The sequence below is a fragment of the Oncorhynchus nerka genome, linkage group LG21 (assembly GCF_034236695.1).
Source record: "Oncorhynchus nerka isolate Pitt River linkage group LG21, Oner_Uvic_2.0, whole genome shotgun sequence".
NCBI lineage: Eukaryota > Metazoa > Chordata > Actinopteri > Salmoniformes > Salmonidae > Oncorhynchus > Oncorhynchus nerka.
In genome coordinates this window covers 13,976,001-14,003,697 of record NC_088416.1, presented here as the reverse complement: position 1 = coordinate 14,003,697, position 27,697 = coordinate 13,976,001, and the positions used below count along the sequence as shown (strand labels likewise).

The 27,697-nt window shown below is 42.5% G+C and overlaps 1 protein-coding gene, 2 long non-coding RNA genes and 1 other non-coding gene across 6 annotated transcripts; 3 read left to right on the top strand and 1 right to left on the bottom strand.

The window, feature by feature from the left end:
- Positions 1–3,920: 3,920 nt before the first annotated feature.
- On the bottom strand, positions 3,921–14,968 carry LOC115122198 (zinc finger protein 239-like). Of its 2 annotated transcripts, XR_010460358.1 has the most exons (3): positions 14,433–14,968; positions 4,856–6,933; positions 3,921–4,715 (listed from the first exon to the last, which is right to left on the bottom strand). XR_010460358.1 is itself a non-coding variant. In XM_029651391.2 (2 exons), the coding sequence occupies exons 1-2, from the start codon at positions 14,737–14,739 to the stop codon at positions 6,056–6,058; spliced, it is 1,185 nt and encodes a 394-aa protein (XP_029507251.2). In that variant the 5' UTR covers positions 14,740–14,968; the 3' UTR covers positions 4,745–6,055. The 2 variants fall into 2 exon arrangements, 1 of the variants encoding a protein (XP_029507251.2); XM_029651391.2 differs by lacking the exon at positions 3,921–4,715 and having other exon boundaries at positions 4,745–6,933.
- Positions 13,832–13,904, top strand: trnak-uuu (transfer RNA lysine (anticodon UUU)). The gene has a single exon. It is a non-coding gene; the product is annotated as a tRNA-Lys (tRNA).
- A 5,793-nt stretch (positions 14,969–20,761) lies between the features above and the next one.
- Positions 20,762–23,939, top strand: LOC135563542 (uncharacterized). Of its 2 annotated transcripts, XR_010460360.1 has the most exons (9): positions 20,762–20,939; positions 21,030–21,091; positions 21,174–21,260; positions 21,348–21,389; positions 21,458–21,631; positions 21,711–22,396; positions 22,466–22,580; positions 22,677–22,788; positions 22,883–23,939. It is a non-coding gene; the product is annotated as an uncharacterized LOC135563542 (long non-coding RNA). The 2 variants fall into 2 exon arrangements; XR_010460359.1 differs by having other exon boundaries at positions 21,348–21,631.
- Positions 23,940–24,538: 599 nt separating this feature from the next.
- On the top strand, positions 24,539–27,697 carry LOC135563545 (uncharacterized). The gene is made up of 2 exons (XR_010460365.1): positions 24,539–26,567; positions 27,008–27,697. It is a non-coding gene; the product is annotated as an uncharacterized LOC135563545 (long non-coding RNA).

Sequence of the window (27,697 nt, the reverse complement as noted above, 5' to 3'; positions counted from 1 at the left end):
GGTTAGTTCCTAGGATAATGTAACTCATACATTTACATCTTTCAATACCTCTAAAATGGGTTCCAGGTTTAAAACAATTACAGGTGCACCTTACTATCTTCTACTATATCATAAATGGTCTTAACTAGTAAACACAGATTCTAGTTTTCATCCAGTTCACACAGATAGCTGACTGGGTCCTGTTTACACCTCCACACAGGAATACACACTCCGAGCCTACGAGGCTTTTCTAAAAACTCCACTCGGCTCGCTGCCTCTCTGATCAAAGGTAGGTCCATCTGCTCCGTTCCCGAAGTGTGGTCTCCCTGAGATCCCAAGTTAAAGGGATCCCTCGTGCACCATTTACCCAGATCGTCAGGACCGGTCGCCAAATGTGGTTAATTCCTTTAATATCAAATGAGACAAACTTATCACACAAGTCAGAGTTATTCTGAAACTAAATATTTATTCACTTATTAATAAGGGAGCAGGTCAATACAACACACACAAAGTGAATCAATTGAGTGCTCTATGATAATGATGGCTGGTTGACAAATCACCCCTAGATGATTCGTTGAGAGCCACAAGACAAAAGTACAAAGGTCTTTTACAGCCAAGATACGCCCCTTTCAACCTACATGACCAACAATAGATGTATAGAACGGGTCACAAGGTTAAGATTTGTATGAAAGATACGGCCTGCTGAGAATTACATGTATCTGCTGTAAAAACAGTACTCTTTGTGTAGAGACCAGGGTCTGGCCCTGGGGTCATCTCTCCCTGGTACCATATAGAACAGAAACATTAACTCATGCTCTGGAATGCAATCTCTTTAAGTTTTATCACCCAAAAGACATTGTAAATCTCCTGTCAGTGTTATCTCCCAGAGGCCCATCCTCAATAGAACACACAGCCACAAAAGTTCTAAGAACCCTCTATTCTGTTGCATAAAACAACCATTTGATGCAATAAAAGTATTATAACATAATCTTTCAATTTTGCTCTCAGTGTCCACTGAAAGTTGCCTAGTAACAACTGGGACATAAAAGACACCCACCATGAGACCCACTAAATTATCCCAAGATGAGGTAAACAAAAGAAAAACCCACACCAAAGCTAAAAGACAGGAAACAAACCAAAAAGGTGGTTAAAATCATTTATTTACAATCAATACCATTCACACTTTACAAAATCATATCTCTCATTCATTCTTAATGACTTATATTTACAAAACCAAATCACCAAACAAAAACAAACCTCAGGGGAGCATCGTCCCTCCCCGTCATACCTAACCAATACCTAACCCTTTCCCTATCTCCCCTTCCCTAATCTATCCCCTTACAAAACTCACTCTAACACTCCCAGCCCTAATCCCCCCTTCCACCTCTCCCGTGCCGCATGCTTCCCCCACTTCCTCTCCTCCCTCTTCATCCTCCCCCTCAAATCACCTTCCACCCTTCTCACTATCCCTTCCACCCCCCAATTTCTCCCTGTCTTGACTAAATTCTGCCTGGCTTCCCACAGTCCCTTTTTAAAGAGACTCATGAGAAGCCAGAGCAGAAACCGGTCCCTATCCGTTCCCTTTGCTCTCCCTACGCCTCTCTCTAGCCTATGTCAAAACAAAATCACTCCTAGCCACACCTAGCATCACCCGTGCCCTAGCCCAGACTAGTCCGGCAAAGGCACAGTCCCAGAAGGCATGGCGCACAGTCTCCTCCCTGCCACAAGAGGATCTTGGACAGGTGGGGGATTGCACCAAACTATACCGGTACAAGATGGAAAGTACCGGCAAACACTTATGAAGGCTCAACCAATTCAGGTCCTTGAGCCTGTTGTCCAGGCCCCGCGCCTGCACTCCCTCCCAGACCACTGACGAGATGCCCGCTACGGGCGCAGGACTCCCTGCCTGCCTGACCTCTTCGTACAGGTGCCTGTGATCTAAACCTACTCGGGCATACTTCAACCTCGGGGTGCGCACGCAGCCACTTTGCCGCATGGCCAAAGTGCCACGGCAGCTGTTCCGCCCGAGGACCCGCGTTAGACCACACCATTACGCTTCTCGCCTGGTACGAGAAGAACACCCGCAGGAGGTAACCGGACGGGTGTATCACTGGCTGAGCAAGCTCCGCTAACAAGAAAGAAACAAAAATTGAGTCCAGCTTGAGGGGGAAATGTGGTACCCCCCTACCTCCCTCCCCGATGGGACAGATCATGCGTGCCCTGGCGACCCACTCGCACCTGCCACTCCACATAAACTGAAACACAAGCCTCACTAGAGGCCTCCTCAGACAAGCCGGCAATGGGTAGATGTACGCCAAATACAAAAGAGACGGCAACACATCCACCTTTAGGACCAGGACTTTGCCCATACCAGACAAATAATATATGGTTTCAGAACTGCTCCCGACGCTCGGGTGAAATCCCCAAAGATGGCAAGGGACCTTGTCAGGCACGAGTCCTTGCACAAGAGCAAGGAAGTGTCGTCGGCGTACTGCGTCATCTTAACACGCAGCCCACCACTTCCAGGGATCAACAAGCCTTCCACCCCTGTGTCTGCCCTAATGGCAGCCCCCAGAGGCTCCATGTACAGAACGAAGAGGAGAGCCGAGAGTGGGCATCCCTGCCTGACCCCAGACGAGAGGTCAAAAACGTCACCTAAGTGACTATTTACACTAACTCGACACCCCGCTCCGACATATAAAGTACGGATCCATCCTATAAACTTCTCCCCAAATCCTAATCTACCTAACACCCTGAATAGAAGAGATCTATTCACGCGATCAAAAGCTTTCGCCTGATCTAGCGCTGCTACCATTAAAGGCAGCCCTCTATCTTCAACCCAAGCGATGGAATCCCTGATCAACTGTAGGTTCCATCTTATAGAGCGGCCCTCTACCCCGCACGTCTGATCCTCGTGGACAACGTAGGGAAGGGCTGTGCGCAACCGGTCTGCTAAAACCTTTGCAAGAATCTTGTAATCTACGCACAGCATGGTCAATGGCCGCCAGTTGCCAAGGTCAGTTGCTTCCCCCTTCTTATAAAGAAGTGACAGCACACCAACAGCCATTGATCCCCCCGGGACCCCGTCTCAAGGATGGCCTTCAAGACTTCGAGAACCACTGGTCCAAGTATACCCCAAAACTTGAGGTAAAACTCAGCCGGCAGCCCATCCATCCCAGTCACCTTCCCTTTTCCATCCTCCTAAGAGCGCTCTCAACCTCTTCTAGTGAGATCTGGGCCTCCATCACGTCTCTAATGTCCTCTGGCAACCGCCGGGACAAGTGTTCTAAAAACACGTTTCCCTGCTCTACATCTATTTCCCTTTCCTTAAATAAACCTTGGAAATTATCAGTTGTCACCATGACCATTTCCTCTGGTTTACTTACTATACTACCATTTTCTTCTCTAACTCCATGCATTACCTTCCTACTCTGCCTGGCCCTAACCGACTTAAAGAACATAGCGGAACAAGTCTCATTATGTTCTAGAAAGCCACTATGCGCACGCTCCAGGAAAGCTCAAACAGGAGTTGGGATCCCTCTAGCAAACAGCCCACCGACCCCTCACTGGAGTCATCCACTAAAATGCAAGGGGCTGAGGCAAACCAAATCCCTCATTTCGACCTCGAGGAAGCCTGGCAGGCTGTCCCCCCACTCCTTCCCCCCATCTCCCCCCACCTCCACTCCTCCCTCCTTCTCCGTCACTGTCCCCGTTCCCTCTTCCACTCCTTCTCGTACCACTGTCCCATTCTCCCTCTTCTCTGTTCCTCCACGTTCTTCCACCTTTTTAATCTCTCCTTCTTTTTCCTTCTTTCCATCTTCTCTCCTCTTTCTTTTCGCCTCTTCCTTCTTCCCTTCTTCATCCTTCTCCGTCCTTTCCCCTGTGCCATCCGTGCAATCTGCATTCGTCCTCTCTTTCCTCCCCCATCCCCCGCTCCCCCAGCTGCAGACGCGTATGACCTGTGACGAGCCGGGCAATCACGCCACAGGTGTGCTCTTGAGCCACACCCGTGGCAAGCCTTGGACTCGTCACATTCCCTGGCCTCGTGCTCTTCCGACCCACAAAATCGACACCTCTTGGCGCTGCACGAGGCCACGGTATGGCCGTAGGCCATACAACGCCTGCAGAACGGGGGCTGACGTGCATAGTAGAGTGTTCCCCTGTCAGCCCCCAGGGAGAACATCGCCGGAGGATGGCGGTAGCCATCCTCACTCTTCGGGGACTCCCTGAGTAACGCATGGAAACCTATTCTCCCGTCCCAGAAACCCAGGGAGTCCCTGAGGTACCTCGCTGAGGAGACATTGTCCATGTATCTCCCCAGAAAGGCCCTCACTTCTTCATCCTTCACATGCGGATTGTACATGTTTACGGTGACCACCCTGAAGTTGTTCTTTGCCAGGCTGGTCACCGCATAATGGCACAGGGGTCCTTTTTTTCCCGCTTCCTTTGCCATCTTCAATATGTCATCATGTTTCTCTTCCTTGTAAAATGTCACATCAAAACCTTTTTCATTTGGGTTGCCTTGGAGGCAGAGCACTTCCTTCACCTCTATCTTGAGGCATCCCATCAATATGGTCCTTCCAAAAGTTTCCCTGCCCCAAGGCACCATCTCCTTTTCAGTCCATGAAAATCTTACGGTATTTGCTATACCAGTCCCCGGAACCGACCTGGTTTGCTTGTTTGGATTCATTTTTTTCCCTTCAAAATGAGGCTCTCTTCAGTACGAAAACTTCAACCTGAAAAGAAAACATCTTTATCCAAAAAGGTGGTTAAAATAATTTATTTACAATCAATACCATTCACACTTTACAAAATCATATCTCTCATTCATTCTTAATTTATATTTACAAAACCAAATCACCAAACAAAAACAAACCTCAGGGGAGCATCGTCCCTCCCCGTCATACCTAACCAATGCCTATCCCCGGAACCGACCTGGTTTGCTTGTTTGGATTCATTTTTTTTTCTTCTTCAAAATAAGGCTCTCTTCAGTACGAAAACTTCAACCTGAAATGAAAACATCTTTATCCAAAAAGGTGGAGCAACTAAAGGTGTTGACTCTCCACATCTATCAAGACAACTGGAGCACTGGGCCAGACACTCTTAAATAGAACCTGGACCAGCTCAGGTGAAACACCTTCCCACTAGCGAGGTGGACAAGCCAGCACAGGTGTAACACATACTGACTAACGAGGTGACACCAATCAGTGCACCGAAGACACATTTCGGTTGTACAACAGACTATGTATCCCCCATTCCTACGTACTAACGTCCAACCTCAAAACATAAATGGAAAAAGAGAACAATTTAAGAGAACAAATATATCCTATATTTCTGTTGGACAAGTTTGCTTACCACCAACAGAAAACAACTTCCATTTCACAAATCAACTACAATGCTTCATCAATATAAACATGGTGCCTACTGGCTGGCAACAATTAAAAACAAGAAAAAACTATATTTTTTTCCCCACTAGCTTCTAGAACTCTCGTCTTCCTAAAACTCACTAGCTTCTAGAACTCTTGTCCCCTTGGAACATAAAATACAAATCTTTTTGACTGCCCACCCTTGAGACGATCAGCAATCGAGTTGTCCTTACCACGAACATGTCTGATTTCAAGAGGAAACTCCTGCAATATCCGCAGTAACTTTCCACCTAACTGCAGAGCTTCTCTCTCTTTTCAGGGTTCACTCGATAGACATGTTGTTGGATCGGGGCCCAGTCCCCAATGTCATGCTCTTGTACATTTGGGTTGGCACATCTAAGAATGAACCTGATACATGAACCTGATATTCTAAAGTCAGGGCAACAATGTTAATATAATTGTACACAAAAATTGTCAGTTGGCTGCATAAGTCACAATAAATCACTGATATCAATTAGGGGGGAAATCCGGTTGTATGTGCTGTTGAAACTAACACAACTTAAAAAAAACATATGGAAATGGGAGATATATTCTACCTCACTGATTAGAGGACAACCTGCAGAAGACAGTCAGCTACATCTGGGAGTGATGCATTTAAATTTACATTCTACATTGTGACATTAATTCATTGATATCATGAAACAATTCCTTCATGTATGTATTTTCCCATGTTTGATCAGAGATCTTTTATCAGAGTATCTCTTGTCACATTGATCACAGCTATGAGGTTTCTCTCCTGTGTGTACTCGTTGGTGAACTATCAGGCCGTTTGGCTGAGAAAAACTCTTCCCACATTGATTACAGCTATAAGGTTTCTCTCCCGTGTGTGTTCTCTGGTGTGTAGTCAGAGTGCTAGATGTAACAAAACGCTTCCCACATTGATCACAGCTATGAGGTTTCTCTCCGGTGTGTGTTCTCTGGTGTACTATCAAGCTGCTTGACTGAGTAAAACTCCTCCCACATTGAGCGCACCTATAAGGATTCTCTCCCGTGTGTGCTCTCTGGTGTAATCTTAACTGTCCTGAATAAGCAAAACTCTGTCCACAGTCAGAGCAGCTATAAAATTTCTCTCCTGTATGTATTCTCTCATGTTTTTTAAGGTCTGTTGACTGAGTGAATCTTTTCCCACATTGAGCACAGCTATAAGGTTTCTCTCCGGTGTGTGTTCTCTGGTGCGATTTTAACTGCCCTGAAAAAACAAAACTCTTTCCACAGTCAGAGCAGCTATAAGGTTTCTCTCCTGTATGTATTCTCTCATGTTTTTTAAGGTCTGTTGACTGAGTGCATCTCTTCCCACATTGAGCACAGCTATAAGGTTTTACTCCCATGTGTGTTCTCTGGTGTGATTTTAAATGTCCTGAAGAAACAAAACTCTTCCCACAGTCAGAGCAGCGATGAGTTTTCTTCCTTGTGGGTCTCTGCTGGTATTTCTTGAGGTGTTTTGATCTGGAGAGACTTTTCTTTGCCTCGTCAGCATCATGAGGTTGTTGAGGCTCCCCAGAGGATCCTCGATAGTCACTTCTCTCTCCTGTGTGAACAAAGTCCGGACAGATGGTTAAAGGCCTACAACAGCAGAAATCCACTATAAAAGGTGATGCCAACAGCGTAGCCATGATGTTGTAAACAATTGACGTCTGTAATGAATGTTACATTTGTCTTATGGCAGTCAAGTGAGCAACAATATTTTGTATTTTTTTCACATTAGTAGTAACATCGATGATTTTAGATTAGAAAAAGGTTATTACAGTTGCTGAACCCCTAAGCAGTGTGCCAGGCAACTTTTGGTCACCAATATAGGCCCCTTTCTTTGTTTGCTAAAATTGCCACACTAGGGTGATACACATACAATTTAGTTGCAGAAACTCCTCCATGCTAATGAGGAAACCACTAGTTATGGATGTAGTATACAGTGGCTTGCAAAAGTATTCACCCCCCGTGGCATTTTTCCAATTTTGTTGCCTTACACCCTGGAATTAAAATTACATTTTGGGGGGATTTGTATCATTTGATTTACACAACATGCCTACCACTTTGAAGATGCAAAATATGTTTTATTCTGAAAAACAATAAGACAAAAAAACAAAAAAAACATAACTATTCACCCCCCCCAAAGTCAATACTTTGTAAAGCCACCTTTTGCAGCAATTACATCTGCAAGTCTCTTGGGGTGTGTCTCTATAAGCTTGGCACATCTAGCCACTGGGATTTTTGCCCATTCCTCAAGGCAAAACTGCTCCAACTCCTTCAAGTTAGATGGGATCAGCTGGTGTACAGCAATCTTTAAGTCATACCACAGATTCTCATTTAGATTGAGGTCTGGGCTTTGACTAGGCCATTCCAAGACATTTAAATGTTTCCCCTTAATCTCTCTGGGATAGGTGGGACGGAAACGGCAAACATCCATTGAAAATGCAGAGCGCCAAATTCAAATAAATTACTACAAAAATTAAACTTTCATTGAAATCACACATACAATACACCAAATTAAAGCTACACTTGTTGTGAATCCAGCCAGCATGTCAGATTTCAAAAAAGCTTTACGGCGGAAGCATAATATCCTATTATCTGAGTGTAGCACCTCCGCAAACAAACACAGACAATCATATTTCAACCCGCCAGGCGCGACACAAAACACAGAAATAATGATATAATTCGTGCCTTATCTTTGAAGATCATCCTCGCTTGGCACTCCAATATGTCCGATAAACATCACAAATGGTCCTTTTGTTCGATTAATTTTGTTGATATATATCCAAAATGTCAATTTATTTGGCACGCTTGATTCTGAAAAACACTGGTTCCAAAACGCGCGACATGACCTTAAAAAATCTCAAAAGTTACCTGTAATCTTTGTCCAAACATTTCAAACAACTTTCCTGATACAACTTTAGGTATTTTTTAACTAAATAATTTATCAAATTTAATGACGTGATAAACTGTGTTCCATACCGGAGGAACAGAAAGCGGAGTGTGCTGTTCAGATCGTGCGCCTCTAACAAAGAGTACACTTCCCTCGAGCCTCATTCTGAACAGTGGTACTTCTTCATTTCTCAAAGGAAAAACCTCAACCAATTTCTAAAGACTGTTGACATCCAGTGGAAGCGATAGGAACTGCAAGCCTGCCCCTTAGAAATCTGGAATCCCAATGAAAGCTCATTGAAAAGCGTGACCTAAAAAAACAAATCTGAATCGTTTGTCCTCTGAGTTTCGCCTGCCAAATAAGTTTTGTTATACTCCCAGACATCATTCAAACAGTTCTATCCAAATCTACTAATACTATGCATATCGTAGGTTCTGGGCCTGAGTTGCAGGCAGTTTACTTTGGACACGCTTTCCACCCGGAGGTGAAAATACTGCCCCCTATCCCAATGAAGTTAAACCACACGAGTGTTGCTTTAGCAGTATGCTTAGGGTCATTGTCCTGCTGGAAGGTGAACCTTCATCCCAGTCTCAAATCTCTGGAAGACTGAAACGGGTTTCCCTCAAGAATTTCCCTGTATTTAGCGCCACCCATCATTCATTCAATTCTGACCAGTTTCCCAGTACCTGCAGATGAAAAACATTCCCACAGCATGATACTTCATGTGTTCTGGGGGTGAGGAGAGGTGTTGGGTTTGCGCCAGACATAGCGTTTTCCTTTATGGCCAAAAAGCTCAATTTTAGTCTCATCTGACCAGAGTAGCTTCTTGCATATGTTTGGGTAGTCTCCCACGTGCCTTTTGGCGAACACCAAACGTGTTTGCTTATTTTTTTCTTTGAGCAGGGGCTTTTTTTGGCAACTCTTCCGTAAAGACCAGCTCTGTGGAGTGTACGGCTTAAAGTGGTCCTATGGACAGATACTCCAATCTCCGCTATGGAGCTTTGCAGCTCCTTCAGGGTTATCTCTGGTCTCTTTGTTGCCTTTCTGATCAATGCCCTCCTTGCCTGGTCCGTGGGTTTTGGTGGGCGGCCCTCTCTTGGCAAGTTTGTTTTGGTGCCATATTCTTTCCATTTTTTAATAATGAATTGAATGGTGCTCTGTGGGAAGTTTCTGACATTTTTTTATAACCCAACCCTGATCTGTACTTCTCCACAACTTTGTCCCTGACCAGTTTGGAGAGCTCCTTGGTCTTCATGGTGATACTTGTTTGGTAGTGCCCCTTGCTTAGTGGTGTTGCAGACTCTGGGCCCTTTCAGAACAGGTGTATTAATACTGAGATTATGTGACACTTAGATTGCACACAGGTGAACTTTATTTAACTAATTATGTGACTTCTGAAAATAATTGGTTGCACCAGATATTATTTAGGGGCTTCATAGCAAATGGGGTGAATACATACGCAGGCACCACTTTTTCATTTTTTTATGAAATCCAACTAAAAATCTATTTAAATTACAGGTTGTAATGCAACAAAATAGGAACAATGCCAAGGGAGTGAATACTTCCACAAAGCATTTTATCTGGTTGTATAAACTCATCCATGCTAATGAGGAAACCACTAGTTGTGGATGTAGTATATCTGGTAATGAGGAAACCACTAGTTATGGATGTATTATATCTGCAAATGAGGAAACCACTAGTTATGGATGTAGTATATTTGGTAATGAGGAAACCACTAGTTATAGATGTAGTATATCTGCTAATGAGGAAACCACTAGTTATGGATGTAGTATATCTGGTAATGAGGAAACCACTAGTTATGGATGTAGTATATCTGCAAATGAGGAAACCACTAGTTATGGATGTAGTATATCTGCTAGTGAGGAAACCACTAGTTATGGATGTAGTATATCTGCTAGTGAGGAAACCACTAGTTATGGATGTAGTATATCTGGTAATGAGGAAACCACTAGTTATGGATGTAGTATATCTGGTAATGAGGAAACCACTAGTTATGGATGTAGTATATCTGGTAATGAGGAAACCACTAGTTATGAATGTAGTATATCTGCCTGGAGCAAAAATGGAGAGCAAAGATTTTGGTTTTTCACAATGTATTCTGAATATTACAGTGCAAGATCAGGAGTTGCTACTCAAGGAAACTCACGCTCTGTGTCTATTCACTAATTCACCACCGTGGGGGAAAACTCAGGGGAGTTCTCATAGGCTGACAGCAAAAATAGCCTCCATTTACAGGTTGCTTATGAGTGCATTTCACACTACTTTGGATTATAATTGTTAGGCTCCTTTGAATGTCCTGCTTTATATAATATGTTGTCGCAAATCAACTGCTTTATACTTAAAAAAACACTTCCACCAGTAAAATGCTCTTTGGCTAGCTTTGCTACGAGTCTGTCAATGAGCGTTTGTAAACTAAGTGTACGCAAATTGGCCCATAACTTCACCTAACAACAACATATACTTACCGTAGGACCCATAACTTCACCAAACAACAACATAGACCTACTGTAGGACCCATAACTTCACCTAACAATAACATAGACCTACTGTAGGACCAATACTTCACCTAACAACAACATAGACCTACTGTCGGACCCATAACATCACTGAACAACATAAACCTACTGTAGGACCCATAACCTCACCTAACAACAACATAGACCTCAGACTATAAATCAGTTAATATTTCTGGTGAAATATGGAAACTAAAATGTTTTTGTCATGACATTTCAATACTTGATCACCAGATAATTTTGTGAATAATCCCACTAGGCTACTCTGTAATGTGTTGTCATTCTAAATATCATGAATTAAGGAAAATAGCTCTGTGTGTTGTCTAATAGCCTGTCCATCAAGGAACAGTTCTCTACACATTATGAGATAAGTATCTTATGTGTCCAAACAGACTAACGAGACCCGACTGTAAATCAAGCAGACAATAACACATTATAAACATCAATTTGTTAGGGATGTTGGATCCAACGTGAAGCACGGCATAACTGTCTTTACCAGAGTAATGAATGAAGAAACACTTTGGTTGTTGTTGCATGTCGTGATGTTTGTCATTCAGAAAATTATTTCCTGGATCAGCTGAGGATAGTTGAACATGTGACTAACTGAACAGATACAGTATTATGAATGATGTGTAATTATTGAAGAACCGCGTTAATGACAGTATCCATTTGGGCCTTGTCTATAAAGTTAAGGTGACTCTCGGTTAAAACCATTGGATTTAGCAAACTGAAATTATTTAGGATTTCTCAAAGTAATTTTTTCTTCAACTCAAACAGCAAGTAAACGAAGTCCTATTAGAATCAATTACGAATGACAATAGTTGCTCAAAGTATTTGAAAAATATTTCCAACTCTCGATAACCACTCGGCATTGAAAAGGAAATGCTCTGATCCAGTGGAAATGTCATAAAATCCCTGATTACTTTTTATTCTTTGCACAAATAGCCGACAGCTGTGTCTGTACAAAACTAAACTTGAGGGCCCAGAATATTTTATACAATGTTGCAAGCTTGCTATTGCTAGTTTTGGAGACCCAGTTGATACAATGTTTCAAGTTGGTTGTAGACAGGCCAAGTGCATCCAATAATGTGATTTATAAAGGACATTTATTTTTAACAGGATATTTAACTGCAGGCTGCAATGTTTTTATTTGCTTTATTTATGTTTACAATACAAAATGACCTTTAGATTTGTATAATTTCCATTTAGATAGTTGATTTTATTAAACACATGGGGTGTGTCTATATATGGAAAAATACACGTTATAACATTTCAACCAATTGTTTGGAAGAATGAACAGACGACTCTTGGTTGACCAAGATATATTTTAGGTGCGGTTTAAGGCACTGCAGCTCAGAGCTTGTGGCGTCACTACAGACACCCTGGTTCGAATCAACCAGTTCAGACCCCTTCCCCTTTTCCACATTTGTTTTGGTAGTCGTATTCTAATAATTATTACAATTAAAATAAATCCTCATTAATCTACACAAAATAGCCAAAAATTAAAACAGGTTTTTAGAAATGTTTGCTTATTTATTAAAAATTAAAAACAAATACCTTGTTTACGTAAGTATTCAGACCCTATGAGACTTCAAGTGAATCCTGTTTCCATTAATCATCCTTGAGATGTATCTACAACTTGAGTGGAGTCCACCGGTGGTAAATTCAATTGATTGGACATGATTTGGAAGGCACACACCTGTCGATATAAGGTCCCACAGTTGACAGTGCATGTTAGAGCAAAAAACAAGCTATGAGGTCAAACTAATTGTCCGTAGAGCTCCAAGACAGGATTGTGTCGAGGCACAAATATGGGGAAGGGTACCAAAAAATGTCTGCAGCATTGAAGGTCCCCAGGAACACAATGGCCTCCATCATTCTTAAATGGAAGAAGTTTAGAGCAACTAAGAGCTCCAAAGTTCCTCTGTGGAGATGGGAGAACCTTCCAGAAGGACAACCATCTCTGCAGCACTCCACCAATCAAACCTTGATGATAGAGTGGCCAGATGGAAACCACTCCTCAGTAAAAGGCACATGACAGCCTGCTCGGAGTTTGCCAAAAGGCACCTCAAGTACTCTCAGACCATGAGAAACAAGATTGGCCAGAATGCCAAGATTCACGTCTGGAGGAAACCTGGCACCATCCCTACGGTGGAGCATGGTCGTGGTAGCATCATGCTGTGGGGGTGTTTTTCAGCAGCAGGGACTGAGAGACTAGTCAGGATCGAGGGAAATATTAACGGAGCAAGGTGCAGAGAGATCCTTGATGAAAGACCTACTCCAGAGTGCACAGGACCTCAGACTGGGGAAGAAAGTTCACCATCCAACAGCACAACGACCTTAAGCACACAACCAAGACAACACAGGAGTGGCTTCGGGACAAGTCTCTGAATGTCCTTGAGTGGCCCAGCCAGAGCCCGGGCTTCAGCCCGATCTAACATCTCTGGAGAGACCTGAAAATAGCTGTGCAGTGATGTTCCCCATCCAACTTGACAGAGCTAGAGAGGATCTGCAGAGAAGGATGGGAGAAACTCCACAAATGCAGGCGTGCCAAATAAATTAGCTAAATTAAAGTTTTTAAAAACGAATTTAAACTCCCTGTTTCGAAGAATGATTTACGTCTGTCAATCACACAGCATCATCTGATTTAGGAATTTGCAGTGAGCCAGGCTTTTGTGAGAGACAATTGCCATCTAAAGCAGCATTGGTTTGGTTGTTTGAGTGCGAGATTTGTACTTGTGCTGATTAATTGACTTCGCTGTGTAAAGAAGGCAGAGATTAAACACATAAAAACCCTGACCATAACGTGATTTGAACACTCCTTCTGATGTGGAGTCAGCCGTGCAACCAAGGCGCCACGAGGTCTTGGACAAATTGCATCTTTGGAGGGGATGACTAGTTCAGATTTAGTTGACTGTATCATTTGAAACGGAGGCCTGGTTCTCTGGGGAAATGTACCATCTGACAATGCCCCCTCATCAGTCCGTGCCTCTGCCCGGCAGGTTAGATGTATGAAAATTAGTAAATGCAGAGCCCGGATAGCTCAGTTGGAAGAGCATCAGACTTTTAATCTGAGGGTCCAGGGTTCAAGTCCCTGTTCGGGTGTTGCTTTTCTGTTCACCTTCCTTCTTTAGGCAGTCTTTCTATACTTTAACTTTAAATGACATGTTCACCTGTAGACTATACACTCCCAGAGCCAAAACAGTTTAGTCTGAAGACTTTAGGATTTTTAATCTGAACCTCCAGGTTTAACCTTTCTGGCGCAGGCGTTCCAATATCAACCCACCTTGACAAAATTGTCAGAGATTCCTGTCACCCAAGTTATAGACTGTTTTCTGTTTTCTCTGCTACTGCACGCCACACATTAATGTATAAGTCCCAAAATGGATGTAACAACTGCTGATTGCCCCTTTAAGACTACATATTGGGCTAATCTAATAGGAGATATTGAGGACTACAGTATGTCAGGCATTGTCATTGGATGCATTTCATCAATTGTTAACGTTTTATTGATGGTCCACTCTTGATGTTCTACACGTTACAGTGTAGTTTCAGCCATTCCTACAGAACAACATTAAAGTGTAGAACCCCTTTACTGCATATTGGTTCAACGACTGCAGAGACGGTACTTACTGGTGTTAAACTTATCTTCAACTTCCTCTTCTTCCTTCAATGTGACAGTCATCTTCCCCTCCTCTTTCACTACAAAAACTGCATCCTCTTCTTTTACTGTAACATCCTCCTCCTCTTTCACTCTGAACGAGTCTTCTTCTTCTTTCACTGAAACGTCTTTCTCTTCTTCTTTCACTGTAACAGCCTCACCCTCTACTTGTTTTTGTATTGTAACATCCTCCTCTTCCTCCTCCTCTTTGACGATAGCTTCTTCCTCCATCCAGCAGACCTCCTCTTCTTTATCATGAGAGAAGCTTAGTGAACTCATGGTCGGGGATGTTAGCTAGCTATCATTAGCGACTAGCCTAGTTCTAAGTTAACTTAGCAAACCAGCTAGCTGACAAACAATGTAAATATATAATGAAATGGGCCAAAAAGTACATACGACAGAAGTGTGTTTAATACACAGCGACTAATATACACCAAAAACAGTGTAATGAGTGTGAATGTTGTAGCTATGTTTGCTAGAAAGCTACCGAGGTGTTGTTGTTGAAGGAGCGTCCCGTCCACTAGATTATACGTCACACTGGCAGCGTCGCCTGAACCTAAAAGACGCACATCGCCATCTGCTGACTGGAGTGGGCAACGCAGTAGAGGAACCAAACTTTAATTTTTCATTTATTTCATAAAAGTTTAATATTATATTACGTCGTTCAAAGAGAAGAATGTGCTGATTTATTCGTGTTTAATGAGTGAGAATTTAAAACAAACTTTACACCCACTACACATTTGCATTGAACCATAATTCTGACATGGATCATTTTGACCCCAGAGGCATATCTTTTATCATAGCCAAAATGTGGTTCATTCATATCTTCCAATTTTTCATGACTTTGTCAATCAACTTGTTCTTAATAAATCTAAATATGGTTTAGTGTTTCTGTATCAATATGGACTTTTAACAAATTCAAATCCTTTGGAGTCATTTTCACCCCAGGCAAAAGCACCTTTGATAAATAGGATGTTTAATTCAAATCAAAATCACATTTTATTGGTCACATACACGTGTTTAGCAGAAGTCATTGCGGGTGTTGTGAAATACTTGTGTTTCTAGCTCCGACAGTGCAGTAATATCTAACAAGTAATATCTAACAATTTAACAACATATACCCAATACACACCCAGAGGGTGGAGGGGCACCTGTATCAGTGGTTTTGACCAGATAGACACCTACAGACACACAGTATAGTGCCTCCCATGTACTCTCCTAAGATTGGATTTTCTATACCACGTGTCACATGACTGTGTACAAATCTGCCAACGGTAGAAACCTCTGCCAGTGGTAGAAAAGTCTACCAGGAGTATACAGTGCTTTCGTAATGTATTCAGACCCCTTCACTTTTTCCACATTTTGTTACGTTACAGCCTTATTCTAAAATTGAAGATTTTTTTCCCTCATCAATCTACACACAATACCCCATAATGACATCACAATACCTCATAATGACATCACAATACCACATCATGACAAACCAAAAATAGTTTTTTTACATTTATGCATGTATTCAGACCCTTTGCTCTGTGACTCGAAATTTAGCTCAGATGCACCCAGATTCCATTGATCATCCTTGAGATGTTTCTACAACTTGATTGGAGTCCACCTGTGGTAAATTCAATTGATTGGACATGATTTGGAAAGGCACACACCTGTCGAAATATGGTCCCACAGGTAACCAAGCCATGAGGTCAAAGGAATTGTCAGTAGAGCTCCAAGACAGGATTGTGTCGAGGCACAGATCTGGGGAAGGGTACAAAAACATTTCTGCAGCATTGAAGGTCCACAGGAACACAGTGACATCCATCATACTTAATGGAAGAAGTTTGCTATAATTATTATTTGTAGTCTGAATCCGTGGAGCTGCAGGGATTTGTAGTCTTAGTGGCCTCCATCATTCTTAATGGAAGAAGTTTGTTATTATTATTATTTGTAGTCTAAATCCGTGGAGCTGCAGGGATTTGTAGTCTTAGTGGCCTCCATCAAGTTTATTATTATTATTATTTGTAGTCTTGCATGTCCTCTACTTTGATGCTAATTAGCATTATTGAAATCCGTGAATAAAGGATCCCCATTAGTTCCTGCCAAGGCAGCAGCTACTCTTCCTGGGGTCCAGCAAAATAAAGGCAGTTATACAATATTAAAAACATTACTGTAGAAAAGGCCCATGGAGTTGGTGGAATACTCCTTTAATTCATTGCCATTTACTCAGCTGGGCCAGGGGCGCTTTAATTAGGTCAGGTGGAAATGTCCGACAGATCTCAACTCCATAAAAGGAGGAAATTGCCATCGCCTGATCTCGCTGCTTTCTCTTCCTTAACTCCATCTCATTCAGAAGTTCTGTGCGTCCATGAATCCACGTAAGTCCACCGACTCTGTTACCTTTCATGTTACCTTTCTGAATTATCTGTGGCGATCGGGAGAGTGGGCCATTCAGTTATTGTTTATAGTTATCACCGCGGAGCGCGGCTTGGAGCGCAAGCTTCAAACATATTGTGTAATGTGAATTGTCAATGATCACGGCCCTACAGATCCTCATAGGCCAATTACACAATCGATATGGTTCATGTGTATTGAAATTAATTATATGTACACATGAAGACTGTTGAAAGCGTGAAATGAGAAACGTCATTGTTTGCTAACTGATTGACTTTGATCATGGGGATTATAGATTGTATAACCATTCACTGTTTGTATTCTCATGATTTATGATAAATAGTTGTGAGCCTAAATGACTCGCGGATGATTACTATTGACTTCTTAATGAACTGGACTGTTGAATTCCCTAATTTATGTTAATAATGAATGATATGATTTGGTCTTTGATTATGAATTTGATTGTATACATGTTATTTGTTTCCTTTGTGATGCAGCACAGACTACCCAGTAAATATACCACTTTATGGTTAAAGGAATTCCTGCCTCAGTCTCATACATTCCTCTGTCACCTGACACGTGACCACCTGTTCACCTTCACTGTCAGTCATCCTACCTGTCCAGCTACCCACACAGATTCCACTAATCTTTCAATTACAATACATTCATAACACATGGTGTGCCCTCAGTCACCTTGTCCTAGAGAGATTTACATGGTTGTCAAAACGTCACACCAGGGTGAGCCTAAACAAAACACAGCACTATGGGAAAAATGAATGGTGGAAAAATGATTGGAGCCATTTCCCTGTTTGACCTCTAGTTGTTATGGATATTATGACTCAACAGCGCCCCACAGTGGACGTGTCAAAATGGCATTGTAGATTTTAGCGGTATTTTGGATGCTTTCGGTGTATTTTCAACGCTTTCAGACAATGGATTAATCGCAATTTAAAAATTGTGCACTAACATTACAAAGGTATTTCAAGTCTGACAGCCCAAACAAAAACACTGATTCTCAGTCAAAAACACAAGTCAAAACACAGTCTCTCTATTCTCTCATGTGTTTTCATGTCTTCTGACTGGGAAAATGTCTTTCCATAATAAGAGCAGTTGTATGTCTTCTCCTCCTGTGTATTTGTATGTATTCTTTCATGCTCTTTCAGGTACCTTAACCGGGTAAATCTCTTTCCACACTGGGAGCAGCGGTACATCTTCTTACCTGTGTGTATTCTCTCATGCTCCTTCAGGCTCCCTAACTGGGTACAACTCTTTCCACAATGGGAACATTGGAAAGGCTTTTCTCTTGTGTGTGTCCTCTCATGCCTTTCCACGCTCCCCAACCACCTAAAACTCTTTCCACACAAGGAGCAGTGGTAAGGCTTCTCTTCTGTGTGTCTTCTCTTATGTGTTTTCAGGCTCCCTAACTGAGTAAAACTCTTTCCACACTGGGAGCAGTGATGTCGTCCTGCTGGTTTGGACCTCTCAGGGTCTAGTTCCCCTGAAGGACTCTTCCTGCTATCAGAAGGAGAGTCTGGTCTCTCTCCTGTCAAAGACCAACATATTATTTAATTAAACAGAGACCTGAATGAAACCTCACATGATAAACTTCCTATGACGTTTTATCTACACTAGATCCCTCAATCACCTGACCGCCACAAGGAGGCGCTAGAGCACGATGGGACAAGGACGTCCCGGCCGGCCAAACCCTCCCCTAACATGGACGACACCGGGCCAATTGGGATACAGCCTGGATTAGAACCAGGGATTGTAGGGACTCCTCTTGCACTGAGATGCAGTGCCTTAGAATGCTGCCCCACTTGGGAGGCCCTGCTTAAATATTTATATTCCGCAGTGTGACATAGTTCTGATATTTCTTAAATTTTTTCTTGTTATTTTGGGGATTTTGTGTGTATTGATAAGTATTGGTAGGTACTGCTGCACTGTTGGAGCGATAAACACAAGCATTTCGCTGCACCTCTGATAACATCTGCAAAATATGTGTAAGCAACCAAAAACATTTGATGACAAGTCTGATTTATTTGGGAAGTTTTTAGGCTGTAGAGACAGCTATAATAATAGATATTGTGTACTACAGTATTTAACTAAAATAATATATTGGATGCATGATTAATGCGTTTTTGTTGGTGGCACGCTCTTTGATGGTATACACACGTTACAGTTTAGCTTAACCAATTCCTACATTATAAACAACATAATAAAGAGTAGGACTTGTTCCTCCGCCTCTTCTTTCACTGTAACGTCGTTTTCTTATTTCACTGTAACAGCCTCCTCTTCCTTCTCCTCTTTCACAACAATGTTCTGCCACAGGCTCTCTTTCTCCGTCCAGCAGACCTCTTATTTAGCAGGAGGAGAGTAGCTTACTGACCTCATGGTCGGGGATGTTAGCCATCCAGCTAGCTACTAGAAAGCTAAATATGGAATTAAAGGGGGTAACTAGCTAAACGGCATAAGCCGACAGAAGTGTGTTTAAAACATAGTGGATAATATACACCGAAACAGTCTAAACAGATTGAATCGTTCAGCTGTGTTTGCTACCGAGGTGGATGACTCGCTGTTGTTGTTGAAGTGTTTCGTCCACTAGATTATACGTCACACTACCAGCGTCGCCTGAAAGACCGCAGATCGCCATCTGCAGACGCGCCTGCCGACGCAGTGGAGGGAAAAGTAAATTACATTGAGACTAACAGATGCACGTGTTGATTAGTGCAGATTTTAAACTGAGAATCAAACTTTACATCAACTTGACATCTGCATTTTTAAGGAAGTTTCTGATTAATTCAGTCAAACTAACAGAAAATAATAAATAAGCAGCGACGTCACAATACATCATGTAGATGTATATAATGAACAGACTCGGTCTATACTGCTCCTACATGGTGTAACAATACATCATGTAGATGTATATAATGAACAGACTCGGTCTATACTGCTCCTACATGGTGTAACAATACATCATGTATATGTATATAATGAACAGACTAGGGGCCTGTTGCACAAAAGTAGAATTAAGACATCCGGGATAAATGACTCAGCTGAGCTCAATGAAGCCAAAACATGTGCGTCCAGGCTTAATTGGTTGCACAAAGACCAAGCCAGGATGAGCAGACACGGATTCATTAAGCCAGGTGAAACCAATCCTGGATAGGTGCGCGCTCACGGCTCACTCAAATAGACCCCGCCACAGATCACAGATTAACTGATTTACCATGGCAACTAGAGCCGCGTACTTTTCCCCGTCGGAAGCACAAATCCTCATGGAGGCATACGAGGAGGTAAAAGATATAATTAAGAAGAAAGGCAACACCGCCACAGTGATAAAGCAAAGAGAAAAAGCGTGGCAAAGTATTGCAGACCGCCTGAATGCGTAAGTAGTGCACAATTACACACTCACCGCTCCGCTGAAACATCACAATTACAATTCAAATATTTAATTCACATCTCCAAAAATGCAGTTGTACTGTAATTATGAAACGGTTAAAATTTTAATTGAAATGCACTGCAGATATGAGTGAAATTGTGTAAAGTAACTCCATCACACTGTATAAAGCTATGATACATTTTTTGATATTTTTACTGAAAACAAGACAAAAATACCAAGTAATTTTTTGCAGTGTGACTCCATTAAATGTGTGTGTGTGTGTGTGTGTGTGTGTGTGTGTGTGTGTGTGTGTGTGTGTGTGTGTGTGTGTGTGTGTGTGTGTGTGTGTGTGTGTGTGTGTGTGTGTGTGTGTGTGTGTGTGTAGATTAAACATGAACGGGCCAAAACGGACATGGCAGCAGGTCAAAATCAAATACAAGAACATTCTGCAGAATGGTATGGTCCCTGACTAATATTTAACAAAGCACAAGCATATATTGTACCCAGAAGGTGCCTGCTCACACATTGTCTGTACTGTTTTAGCAGTGAAAAGAATACCCACAGACAAGGCACGGGTGGTGGGTCACCAAAGGCTGACCTTACCCCAGCAGAGGACATGGCCTTGGAGCTAAATAAAGGCAGGCCCGTCTTAGAGGGGATCCCTGGGGGAAAGAGACGAGCATAGGTTCCTCCCAAGATGCCACCCGCTTCATTCAAGGTATGTCCTTCCATCTCTACATGGGATACAACCACATTCATATTGAATCAATTTGGACTGTCTGACTTTGGTTTACCTATTGCCTTGCAGTGCCTGGCAGCACTGTGTTCCTGTTAGAGCCACCAGCACAAGCACCAGACGATGCTGATCCAGTGAGTACTCCATCAAAGGCATACTGTAGGCCTGGCATGTCTTGTCTACTAGCTTCAATATGAATCCGATTAAATGTGATAGGGTGAAGGCCCCAGTGCAGCAGCAACAGCACATGATGGAGACGATGATGAGGAGGAGACCATCTCTCTGGATTCCAGAAGGCATGAGGTATCATGTTAAGACTGTGAAAGTACTATTTGCTCTACAATGGTGAGGAGTCCTCATCAAAATCAAAAAATTGAATTTCTTTTACAGGACCCAGATGCTATACAGTGGGAAAACCAGCCTGGCAACATAGTGCGTATTAATAAAAGGACACCACATCCTGCCAAATTCCAGCTGCGCTAATTGTATTGTGTTCACAGAGCTCACAAGCTATCAGAAAGTTGTATGGCAACCACCTCCGGCGCCAAATAGAACCGGCAGACATAGACATTCAGTACAAGAAGAAAAAGATGGAAAATCTTGCACTGGAGTCCGAAATAAAAAAGAGGACAATTAGGAAACTGGACCTTGAAATAAAAAAACTTGAGAGGGAGGTGAGATATGCCTTCAATGTACACTGTATGCTAACTGTAACACAAATGTATTAATCATTATTTTTCTTTCCTCCCCCAGCTCCAAGAAGATGACACAGCTCAAAATAAAAATTAGGTATATTCTCGTAAAGTCAAGTGAGCCATGACATATGAGCTCTTATTGTGAGCACACAGGACGGTGGCATCTTTCTAAGGTTTTTTTATTTTCCCAGCAATCAGTACAACCAAGTCATCGTTATAAGGCATCGCCCTCTTTTGCCCACCCCCAGCACCAGGTGTGGCCACTAGCCTATATGAAGGCCCAAAATTGTGTGTTCCTTTCTGCTCTGACAATGGCATGCCCATTCGTGCGAGATGTGGTGGATGAAGAAGCACTTGTGCTGAGGAGAGCCTTCAGGCGAGAAAGGGTCTTCAGGGACCGGTTGGACCCACTGGCCTTCCCTGATGACCATCTATATGAAAGATACAGGTTTTCTGCAGATGGCATCAGGTATCTATGCAGACTACTGGGTCCCAGGATTAAGCACCGCACTGCACGGAGCCATGCACTGAGTGTGGAGCAAATGGTTTGTGTGGCCTTGCGCTTTTTTGCTAGTGGAGCCTTCCTGTACTCAGTGGGGGATGCAGAACAGCTGAACAAGGCCACAATTTGCCGCACAATAAGGAGTGTGTGTCTGGCTATCAAAGCATTAGCAGATGTCTTCATCTCCTTCCCTGGCCACAGAAGACTCTGTGACATCAAAGAGGAGTTCTATAGGATTGCAGGTAAGAGGATCTACAAATTACAGGACAACTGTTAACACATAGTAGGATACTCATTACTTTGTGTGACAGGTTTCCCCAATGTCATTGGTGCAGTGGACTGCACACACATAAGGATAAAAGCCCCTCAGGTGCCCATGAGGCCGATTTTGTGAATAGGAAATCCTTTCACAGCATTAATGTTCAGGTGAACATAACTTTTTGATATTGTCCATTGACGAACACTCTGCATTGCCAGTGATGTGCATTGATTGGTGTAATATTCCTCATCTTATGATTTCAGATGGTCTGCAATGCTGACTGTGTGATCAGCAATGTTGTGGCAAAATGGCCTGGCTCAGTCCATGACTCCAGAATCTTTCGGGCCTCTGAAATCTATCAGTGCCTATCACAAGGTAAGCCACACAACCCCTATTTATAACCATCATGGCTGTGTCAAGAATATCACTGTGTTTATGAGGTAGTAATGATGAGATTTTGTGTTGACAGGTGAATTCTCTGGTGTGTTGCTGGGAGACAGGGGTATGGCTGCCAGCCTTTTCTCCTGACACCTTTCACAGACCCCCAGGAAGCACAGCAGGCCTACAACCATGCCCATGCCAGGACCAGGGCCAGAGTTGAAATGACCTTTGGCCTCCTGAAGGCACGCTTTCACTGCCTTCACAAATTAAGGGTCAGCCCTGTTAGGGCATGTGATATTACTGTGGCTTGTGCTGTCCTCCACAATGTGGCCTGCCTGAGGAAGGAGAGGGCCCCCAGAGTGCCACCAGCCATGGACTGGGACAATCTGGCAATCTTCCCTGATGACGACAGTGGTCGGCTGCTGAGGGACCAATATCTGTTGAATTATTTTAGTTAGTATGTGTGCTTTCAATTTTGGTTAAATATGTCCTGCGGTGGCAGAGGAATTTGGGTTTTTTTGGGTTCGTTTTTTGACGAATTTGGCCTCTTATGATGTTTGTGCGGTATACTGTGTGTAATACAAGGCTGCAGGGAGGCTACTGCATCCATTCATTTGTCTGTTCAGTTGATGTGTATGGATTTGTCCTGCATTTATTTTAGTGTGCAGACATGCAGGGTGTGTTATATACAGACCTTTGAATGTGTATGTATCATTTTGTATAATATGCTTGGATTCTGTGCTTTCCATCTTGTAGAGTCACTGTGACTTCAGTTTCGGAAGGAGCTGATGGTTTACCTGCTTTGTTTTGTCCTTATTCAATAAAGGAACATAATGTTACACATTGTGTTTTTATATTCATATGGAATGTGTATTTGTTTATATGACAGAGTACTAGGGCCACACTGAAGAAAAAGGATAAAGTCATACATTTATGAGGCTGGTTCTTTCTGCAGAAAAGCTACATATTGTTTTTACAGTTTTGATACTTATGACAATGTGATACTTAATATTCTGGCACATCAGCATGTCTTTGTTTATGAAACCATACTGAAGTACAATTTCACGAAATGCCCCACATCTGTCATTTTAACAACTGTCCTCCTTTAAAACAACTGGTTACAATATTATGACTTGTGTTTTTTTCCCCTCTGTGGCCCTAATATTCTATCATTTTATATATAGCCTTATAGTCTATGGGAAACTGTAAATTATCTAATGATAGCAACATCATCTAAAAATCATTTTTTATCCAAAATCATTGAAATTAATGATCACAAACGTTTAAATCATAACAATGGGTCTAGTTATATGTGATAACAATGTATAGTGAGCAGTGAAATAACTATTGGTTTCCATTTGTGGTGACTGCTGACTGACATTAGGGATGAGATTAAATAGATCCTGGAATTTAGCCTGGTCTGGAGCAGGCTAGCTCCACAGAATAAATCTCCATGGTAATTTATACCATAACATATCCTCCTGCCCCCTATCCATCTTTAGTGCAACCGGATTACGGATCAATTGAGCCAGGATCACCAAGATATCCTGGCTTAATCCCTTATCCTAGTTTTGTGCAACAGGCCCTAGGTCTATACTGCTCCTACATGGTGTAACAATACATCATTTAGATGTATATAATGAACAGACTAGGTCTATACTCTTCCTACATGGTGTAACAATACATCATGTGCGGCTTTAAGGCAATGCTGTTAGTGTGACGTATAATCTAGTGGACGGAACGCTTCTTTCAACAGGCAGCAACAGTTTATCAGACACCTCGGTAGCTTGCTAGACAAATTAGCCGACCCAATAAAGCTCTTTAGATGCTTTCGTGTATATCAGCCACCGTGTTTTAAACCTACTTCTGTCGTCTAGTTAGTTATCCGATTTAATTTCATATTTACGGGGTTGTAGTTATTAGTCAACTAGCGGGCTGGCTAAGTTAGCATTAGCCTAGCTAGCTAACATCCCAGACCATGAGCTCACTAAGCTACTCTCCTCCTGCGAAAGAAGAGGAGATCTGCTGGACAGAGGAAGAGGGTTTGTGGGTGAACATTGTCGTGAAAGAGGAAGAGGAGGCTGTCACAATACAAAAACAAGTAGAGGGTGAAGCTGTTACAGTGAAATAAGAGGAAGACGCGTTAAGAGTGAAAGAGGAGGGGGATGTTAAAGTAAAAGGAGAGGAGGATGGAGTGAAAGAGGAGGAGGGGGAGCTGACTGTTACATCGAAAAAGGAGGATAAGAAGAGGAGGAAACTGGATATCTGGGCCCGGTTTCCCAAACGCATCTTAAGGCATCCAATGGTTCTAACTGTGAACTTAGCCATAAGATGGTTTTGATTAAAGACTTAGTGACTGAGTTGTAGCCACGGTTTGGTTACCAATAAGTACAAACAGTTATGTTTTTGTTTTATATTTACAAAATTAAAATGACATTTTAAATGTTTCTTTACTCAAGTATGACAGTTGGGTACTTTTTCCAACACTGTATTTTTATAACGATCCCTTGCGACATGCAGCCATTCCTCTGGGTAACCCTGCTGTCTGAAACACTCATCCAGACATTCCTCTGAGTAACCCCGCTGTCTGAAACACTCATCCAGCCATTCCTCTGAGTAACCCCGCTGTCTGAAACACTCATCCAGCCATTCCTCTGGATAACCCCGCTGTCTGAAACACTCATCCAGCTATTCCTCTGAGTAACCCAGCTGTCTGAAACACTCATCCAGCCATTCCTCTGGGTAACCTGGCTGTCTGAAACACTCATCCAGCCATTCCTATGGGTAACCCCGCTGTCTGAAACACTCATCCAGCCATTCCTCTGGGTAACCCCGCTGTCTGAAACACTCATCCAGCCATTCCTCTGAGTAACCCCGCCGTCTGAAACACTCATCCAGACATCCGGCTTGTTTGTCATAGTCACTCTGTGTACTACAAATCCTGTGTATGCGACTGTATTGGCTGATGGGGAGATTCTTTTTTAGGGGTGCAGGGTGGAAGCTGTCTCCGCGTAACAGGGAATTCCTGTCCGTCTGCTTCCTGTATAGGTCTGTGCTAAAGCCACCCCCCTCCCTCTTAATCAAAATGTCCAGATAACTTGTTTCATACACATCAAAGGTGAGGGTGAATGTCAGATGTTCACTGCTTGTATTGATGGAGTGGAATCGATTAAGTTCCTCTGCTGTGCCCTGGAATAGATGGAACACGTCATCAATGAAGCCTTTTTCAGAGCATGATGAGGTGCTAGAATGGATTGTTAGGGCTGTCAATCACATTCTTCTCTATCAACCCCACATACAGATGCTATTTTTTTTAACTACAATGACCATAATGCACTGCGTGTCTACTTGCCTTGTCTGTTTATTGTTTATTTTACACCTGCTATGTAACAGAAACAGAAGAATGCATGATGGTAAATGCTCTCTGGAATCCTTCGGACATCCCTACCTTAACCCCTAACCTTAACCATTTTAAATGTCAACTTCAACCGGCTAGGGACGTCCCAAGGATGTATCTACCTGAAAATACATTATCTAAGTGTTTGATCGTTGGTATTCAGCATTCATAAAGCCTTAATTACTTTATTGAACTACTAAAATAGTGATTTTGTCAGACAGCATAGACAGCAGCTCTACACTTTATTGACTGACTGATCCATTCATCCTTTCATCCCTCCTCAGCCTTCCTCTCCTCTGAGGACCCAGTGAGGGTGGAGCTCAGTCAGAGAACTGTTGAGGGACTGGTTAGGAAGAACACTTCTACAGCCAGAGAGGTGAGAGGTCACACATGGTTTAGATGGTAAATATTTATGTCCCCTTAGTGGTTCATCACGTAACCATAAGGGAGTATATTCCATCCATTTTTATTTACATTAGTGCAAGTTGTCCACTGATATTGGTGTAATTTCTCGCCCCCTTTGGCTGTATGAAAGTTAATTTCCCTTCAGACACAAACATTTGTTCTTTGATATTATGAAGGTAATTTGTGTAGAATGCACATTTCACCCCATCTCTTTACATTGCTGATGCATATTCAGTGGCCTGACTGCATCCAGACTATGTCAAAGGCCCATCCTGGTAGATCTGAACCTAATGCAGCTTGGCGAGATCAGATGACAGAAGTCACATTTCGGTGCCAGGTGTAACTGACGCCATACATGCGCCATATCCATCACTTTGAGTGTTTTATATAATATGACTAAATGTGTTGCAGAGGCAGTCAAGAAATGGAACGGCAAGGCCACAGAAAATGACATAAGCAGAGCTGTGGGAGATCACCTCAGGCCCCTGATAGAGCCGGGGGTGGTGTTTACCACTCCACCACTCCTTCAACAGGCTTGAAAAGTGGGATTGATCTGTTTGATCCATTCGTTTGTTTCTGTTTTCAGTAGTTGAATCATTTGACATGGGATTGCTACTGATTTTCATACTAAAGAGGGACCAAGAGTCTTTCGATTGTTCGGTCATTGGGTTCATATATAAATATCTACCTCAACTTTAAGCATCAGCTGTCAGAGCAGCTTACCGATCATTGCACCTGTACACAGCCCATCTGTAAATAGCCACACCCAACTACCTCATCCCTGGATTGTTATTTATTTTTGCTCCTTTGCATCCCAGTATCTCTACTTGCACATTCATCTTCTGCACATCTTTCACTCCAGTGATTGCTAAATTGTAATTATTTCGCCACTATGGCCTATTTATTGCCTTACCTCCTTACTCCATTTGCACACACTGTATATAGATTTTCTGTTGTGTTATTGACTACTTTTGTTTATCCCACGTGTAACTCAGTTTTGTTTTTGTCGCACTGCTTTGCTTTTTCTTCGCCAGGTCGCAGTTGTAAATTGCTTTATCTCAACTGGCCTAACTGGTTAAATAAAGGTGAAATAAAAAATAA

What these genes read in the sequence shown, in the direction of transcription:
- LOC115122198 (XM_029651391.2), bottom strand. Translation starts at nt 14,739, where the DNA reads ATGAGTTCACTAAGCTTCTCTCATGATAAAGAAGAGGAGGTCTGCTGG. An exon ending in TGAAGATAAGTTTAACACCA is followed by an intron (nt 6,934 to 14,432) that starts GTAAGTACCGTC and finishes TTGTTCACACAG; the next exon opens with GAGAGAGAAGTGACTATCGA.